The sequence below is a fragment of the Zea mays genome, chromosome 5 (assembly GCF_902167145.1).
Source record: "Zea mays cultivar B73 chromosome 5, Zm-B73-REFERENCE-NAM-5.0, whole genome shotgun sequence".
NCBI lineage: Eukaryota > Viridiplantae > Streptophyta > Magnoliopsida > Poales > Poaceae > Zea > Zea mays.
Genome location: NC_050100.1, coordinates 163,350,768 through 163,357,646, shown reverse-complemented (window position 1 = coordinate 163,357,646; position 6,879 = coordinate 163,350,768). Strand labels below are relative to the sequence as shown.

The following is a 6,879-nucleotide window of genomic DNA, read 5'->3' as shown; positions in this document are numbered from 1 at the left end:
ATATGGAGAATGGTTAGAGACATCATGCATATGGAGATAATATTTTTTAGAGACATATAGTAAAGTATACTTGTATATGGAGATAATATTTTTAGAGACATATAGTAAAGTATAATATAAAGTATAGATTGAGTGAGAAATGTGGGATGAATGATTAGAGCTGGCCTAAGATGTGAAAGTCAGCTTTTAAACATCGGAGTGGCTGAGTGGGAGAGGTCTGGTTTAAACACCGACCGTTGAAAGCAACGCCGATTCAATTTTCACTTGGCCTCCTCATCTTTTCCTCCTTTTCGGCCGGCGTCATCGCCGAACGCGGATACACCGATACACATACCCCGGCTAGCTGTCTGGACTCTGGAGTGTCCTCCGGGCTAAGCAAACCCATAGCCCGATCAGATCGATGGCACCGGCGCCCCGCGCTTCCAGCTTCTTCTCGGTGCTCCTCGTCCTCCTCTTTGCGCTGTCGGTGGGGTGCGCGTCCGCCACCGGCGTCTTCCAGGTGCGCCGCAAGTTCCCGCGCCACGGAGGACGGGGTGTGGCGGAGCACCTCGCGGCGCTGCGGAGGCATGACGCCAACCGCCACGGCCGGCTCCTTGGCGCCGTCGACTTGGCCCTCGGCGGCGTCGGGCTCCCCACAGATACCGGGTAGGTGACCTATCAGCCTCGCCGGCGCGCGCTGTTTTTCTGGCTGCAGCTTCCCCATAGGTCAGTAGTATGCTTTTCTTGGCGTGTCTGACTGGGGGTCTTCGCAGCACAGCCTGTACTACACCCGGATCGAGATCGGCTCGCCGCCCAAGGGCTACTACGTGCAGGTGGACACCGGCAGCGATATCCTCTGGGTCAACTGCATCCGCTGCGATGGCTGCCCCACCAGAAGCGGACTTGGGGTACTGCTCCATCTGACCATCTCCATGGCCAGGCCACACCAGGCCATGCGCGATGCTCCCATGCCATGCTTGTCCCTATGGTCCTTGCCTGCTTGGTGTGATGATTTTTGTCGTGAAGAATCGTCCTTCCCTGCGCGTTGGTTTGGTTGCAGATAGAGCTGACGCAGTACGATCCGGCTGGGAGCGGGACCACGGTGGGGTGCGAGCAGGAGTTCTGCGTTGCCAACAGCGCGGGCGGCGTGCCCCCCACGTGCCCCTCGACGTCGTCGCCGTGCCAGTTCAGGATCACCTACGGAGATGGGAGCACAACCACCGGCTTCTACGTCACAGACTTCGTGCAGTACAACCAGGTGTCCGGCAACGGCCAGACCACCACGTCCAATGCCAGCATCACCTTTGGGTGAGCCTTTTGGAACAAGTGCCTGCACCTGGCCAGGGGACCACTCGTTTGTACTCGTCCGTTAATTCTGCCTCTCTTCTCGTTATGCTTCTGCAGGTGTGGTGCTCAGCTTGGTGGGGATTTGGGATCCTCGAACCAGGCCCTTGATGGGATTCTTGGGTTCGGCCAGTCGGATTCGTCGATGCTATCGCAGTTGGCTGCTGCTCGTAGAGTGAGGAAGATTTTTGCTCACTGCTTGGACACTGTGCGTGGTGGTGGCATCTTCGCTATCGGGAATGTGGTACAGCCCAAAGTAAAGACGACGCCGTTGGTGCCCAACGTGTATGTGGTCTCTGTTCTGTTTTCCCCCGTTTACATCATCGTCATATCTATTTTCTTCGTCTCATGTCTACTTTGTGCGAATGTTCCTTCAGCTGCTCTCTTGGCAGTCTTTGTTGGCGGCTAGTTAGTTTCTTTGATAAATTCAGGGGTCTTCCTTGCCATGGCTTATCAGCTGCGGCTCTGCTGTGACTGTGACCTGCTGTTTATACTTTTCTCTATACATGGAAGAGCGGATTCCATCGATTTATTTGTATGATGATGAGGGTCAAAGTGTGGAGTGTGGAATGACATTTCTTTGTTTGAAAAAAGCAAAAAATGTCAAGCCTTCAATATTAGCTAGTGGAGTAGGCTCTCTATTAATATATCTGATAGTTAAGAGAGTTGACCGATCCAGCACCCAAAGCTTTGACAGTATTTCCTAGACATAAAAGCTTTGCATGTTTCCTAGTCATGGTTCATTGAAATTTGATCCAAAATATATTTCCTTAAAAATTTGAAAGAAATCTACTGAATATAGAAGCTTTGACCAGTATGTCATAGACATAAAAGTTGACTCTTTTCTTGGCATGATTCATTAAAGTTTGATCTTGATGCATGAATTGTTTGTCATAAGTTGGTTTATGCTCATTAGTCATTACTTTCATCTGTTTAATGTAATATTCCCGAGTTCCAGGTCCTTGTCTTTATAGCTTTAAATGTCAATGCCTTGGTTTACTCTTCATGTGCGCCCCCATGTACAACCCTGAGCCCTTTGAATGGTTTACTATGTATAAGAGACAACTAAGAAACTTCACAATACAATCCTGAGCTCCCTAGAGCATAAATGTAGTGAAGAGCCTAAAAACAATATGTATAGAGAGTCGTATAGAGACGCGTTCTTCGCGAAAAGCCGGTCTCTTGTACTTTTTTCAGTTAACCCTCTAAAGACCCCTCAAAAGATCATATATTAAATAGGGTTGTACATGTCCATAGATTGATCTATGTAAATAGTAAATCCAATATTCTCTTCAATTACTTCTCCGCATGTATCGGTAACTGGTTTATAGTAGGACAAACAGTGTCTTACTACCGATATACACGGGTTGATATTTCCTATCTTATGAATGATGTTCACTGTGTAATTTCTGGAACCTTATTAAAATTTACACAGGACACACTACAATGTCAATCTGCAAGGAATTTCTGTTGGTGGTGCTACACTTCAGCTTCCAACAAGTACTTTTGATTCTGGTGACAGTAAAGGCACTATCATTGACAGTGGGACAACACTGGCATATCTTCCGAGGGAAGTTTATAGGACTTTGTTGGCTGCGGTATGAGATTTTCTGTATGAAACAATCTTTGTAGTGAAGAACAATTTGTACCTGCCATATAATGTTTTCTTGACCAATTTTAGGTCTTTGATAAGTACCAAGATTTGCCCTTACATAATTATCAAGACTTCGTGTGTTTTCAATTTTCTGGAAGGTACATTTGATGGTGGCCCTTATACTCATGTTTTTGGTATATGGACACATTATATTGCTTCATGCATTTTTACATTTATAATCAGGGATCATCTCATGCATGGACTTCTTTGTTTGACAAATTATTGTTTGTGTATATTTCTAACTCCATCCCATTCTTTTTGCAGTATAGATGATGGATTTCCCGTAATCACCTTTAGTTTTGAGGGAGACCTTACACTGAATGTTTACCCAGATGATTACCTTTTCCAGAACAGGGTAGGATAACATATCTTCTCCCTGCTTTTTCTGAGTAATATAAGCAACAATAGTGTGTCAAGCCAAATGTTTAAGTGGCAATAATCTGTTTTTCTATGTTTTGTTTACCAAAAGCTTAATGGTTTCCATCATAGAAAGACAGAATAAATAAATATAGTTGTTTATTAAATTTTTTCAAATACTACAAGGAGCAGAAAAGGTAATTGAAAATTTTGATGGAAGAGTATGTGCACTACAGACAAAATTGCCCATGCTTCGTCCAAATTTAGATTGGGGGTGACTTGAAATCATCTTGTACCCTAAAAGCCTGGTTTTTGGATTTCTATCTATATCTGATCTTTATCTTTGTCATCTAATCTGTAGTAGGTTTGGTATTGACTTGTTCTGGCCCTGCTCATCCTTACGAATCAAATTTTGCCAAAGCTATATTTTTTAAGTAATTATTATCTTAAATGTGGACAACCATTTGTTCAGTCATCCTGTGAGACAGGTTACCATTATTATGAAGGTTTATGTTTAATACTCTAAATGTATTATTTTTGTTTTCAAGAATGATTTATACTGTATGGGATTCCTGGATGGTGGTGTACAGACTAAAGATGGGAAAGATATGCTCCTCTTAGGAGGTATGATCAAGCAGTTCTATTATTGATATACTTGTTTCTTCTATATGTTGCTTGACTTGCTTCTAAAGTTCACGAGCTCTGTCGCAGACCTGGTCCTCTCAAACAAACTAGTAGTTTATGACTTGGAAAAAGAAGTTATTGGATGGACAGACTACAACTGTAAGTTTCAAATTCATCATAGCTGTCCTTTGCCCTGCAGGAATCTGAGCCTACAGTATAGCCTAACCTTGTTTGTGTAGTTCGTGTAGTTCACAGTGGGAGACGCATGTGCCATCTTGATGAGTTAAATGCCGAACTTGTTTCTTTGTGTTTCAGGCTCCTCGAGCATTAAAATTGAGGATGACAAGACTGGCTCAGTGTACACTGTCGACGCACAAAACATCTCCGCTGGGTGGAGATTTCAATGGCACAACTCCTTAATTCTGTTGATATTAATAAGGACAATCTGGAGCTGTTTGGTTATAGCCTAACGCTGGATCTAGGACTAAAGCCCCGTTTGTTTCCTTCCAAGATTATATAATCCAGCTCGTGGATTATATAAGCACCTATTGACCTGCTTATAGATTATCATAATCTAGATATCCGGATTATATAATTCACCTAATAATCTATATTGTTTGTTTAACTCTCAATTTATTTAAGCTAGATTATATAATATAGATGGTAAACAAACAAGGCCTAAAACATATTTTCTGTAACAAAAAATAGTTGAGTTCAGAAGTTCAACAAAGAGTACAGAATATTATATAGATTGTCCCTTGTGTTTTAGACGTAAACTGTAGCAACATATCAAGCTACTAAAATGACTTTAGTTGATGTCAGGCTGTTTTGCACCTTCTGCGTTTCTATCAGATATATCATCAGGTGTACGTGTTACTGTGCAATGTACCGTCTGTTCAGGAAGGATTTGTGTAAATGTAGTAATTCAATCGTAGAAACTCAGCACTGTCTTCGTTGAACTTTTTTTTCTAAAAAAAACTCAACTGTGTTTCCTTTAAATTCTTTCTGAAACAAAAATAAGAAATTAACTTTAAAATAATGTTTCAATGGGTCGTTTTACCTTTTTTTCAGCTTCTTACCCACTGTTGTTGACCGTCAAACGTTGAAAAGCCGTAGTGCTAACGCACGCCCTGTAGTTTTGAAGCAGGCTTCGATAGCTGTGAGCTGCGCGTCGAAAAGCGAAGCGAGCCGCGCTAGCGCGCTACTCTTCCGGTCTTCCTTTATGGGCGAGACTTTATTCAAATCTACTGATCTAAAAACTTCGCGAGCGAACTAAGCGAGCCATGAGGCGCCTATCGGCAAGGCTTGAAAAGCCTTAAGTTTAGGCTCCCTTCACTGAACTGATTCACATATTGGAATTTTGTCCACTTATGTGTAGCCCAGTTCAAATAAAGAGATTGTATGGGCTTTAGTATCATATTTCACGTTTTTTCATGTGATTATCACGTGACTTGTGATTTGCGACCACGCACAATTGCGTCATGTTCTAAAAAGTAGATTATTTTTTGACTTTTGTTTATTTGGTTATTAAACACCACACATAGACCGTCACGTCAACCTAGAGTAATGGACGCACATGTTATGTGCGAGATCTTCGAGCGGTTGCACATAGAGAGGTTACAGGGGGCGGTTCCTGAAATTTAGTACATCGAATCGTTATTGAAAGTCGCCTAGAGGGGGGTGAATAGGGCGAAACTGAAATTCTAAAAAATAATCACAACTACAAGTCGGGTTAGCGTTAGAAATATAATCGAGTCCGCGAGAGAGAGGGTGCAAAACAAATCGCAAGCGAATAAGGAGTGAGACACGAGGATTTGTTTTACCGAGGTTCGATTTTCGCAAACCTACTCCCCGTTGAGGTGGTCACAAAGACCGGGTCTCTTTCAACCCTTTCCCTCTCTCAAACGGTCCCTCGGACCGAGTGAGCTTTTCTTCTCAATCACTTGGAACACAAAGTTCCCACAAGGATCACCACAAGATTGGTGTCTCTTGCCTCAATTACAAGTGAGTTTGATCGCAATAAAGAATCAGAGAAAGAAGAAAGCAATCCAAGCGCAAGAGCTCGAAAGAACACAAGCAAATCTCTCTCACTAATCACTAGGGCGTTGTGTGGAATTTGGAGAGGATTTGATCACTTGGGTGTGTCTAGAATTGAATGCTAGAGCTCTTGTAAGTAGTTGAAGTGGGAAAACTTGGATGACTTGAATGTGGGGTGGTTGGGGGTATTTATAGCCCCAACCACCAAACTAGCCGTTTGGTGGTGGCTGACTGTCGTATGGTGCACCGGACAGTCCGGTGCGCCAGCCACGTCACCAGGCCGTTGGGATTCGACCGTTGGAGCTTCTGACTTCTGGCCCGCCTGGCTGTCCGGTGTACACCGGACAAGTACTGTAGATTGTCCAGTGCACCGTCGCGCGCGTGCCTGACTTCTGCGCGCTTCTGGTGCGCATTAAATGCGCCTGCAGGTGACCGTTGGCGCGAAGTAGCCGTTGCTCTGCTGGCTCACCAGACAGTCCGGTGTATACCGGACATGTCGGTGAATTATAGCGGAGCAAATTCCCGAGGCTGGCAAGTTCCAGAGCCGCTCTTCCCTGGGTCACCGGACACTGTCCGGTGTACACCGGACAGTCCGGTGAATTATAGCGGAGCACCTCTGGATTTTCCCGAAGGTGAAGAGTTCAGCGTGAAGTCCCCTGGTGCACCGGACACTGTCCGGTGGAACACCGGACAGTCCGGTGCGCCAGACCAGAGGTCCCTTCGGTTATCCCTTGCTCTCTTTGTTGAACCCCATACTTGGTCTTTTTATTGGCTAAGAGTGAACCTTTGGCACCTGTATAACTTGTATACTAGAGCAAACTAGTTAGTCCAATTATTTGTGTTGGGCAATTCAACCACCAAAATCAATTAGGAAAATAGGTGTA

At 44.2% G+C, this 6,879-nt stretch overlaps 1 protein-coding gene across 1 annotated transcript; it reads left to right on the top strand.

The window, feature by feature from the left end:
* The first annotated feature begins 255 nt into the window (after window positions 1-255).
* LOC100283580 (uncharacterized) lies at window positions 256-4,626 on the top strand. The gene is given in 10 exon segments (NM_001156481.1): window positions 256-645; window positions 758-887; window positions 1,040-1,287; window positions 1,384-1,608; window positions 2,759-2,921; window positions 3,005-3,075; window positions 3,242-3,332; window positions 3,883-3,958; window positions 4,046-4,117; window positions 4,274-4,626. Coding segments are annotated over 10 exon segments (1,476 nt in total). The 5' UTR covers window positions 256-400; the 3' UTR covers window positions 4,429-4,626.
* The last annotated feature ends 2,253 nt before the right edge of the window (window positions 4,627-6,879 follow it).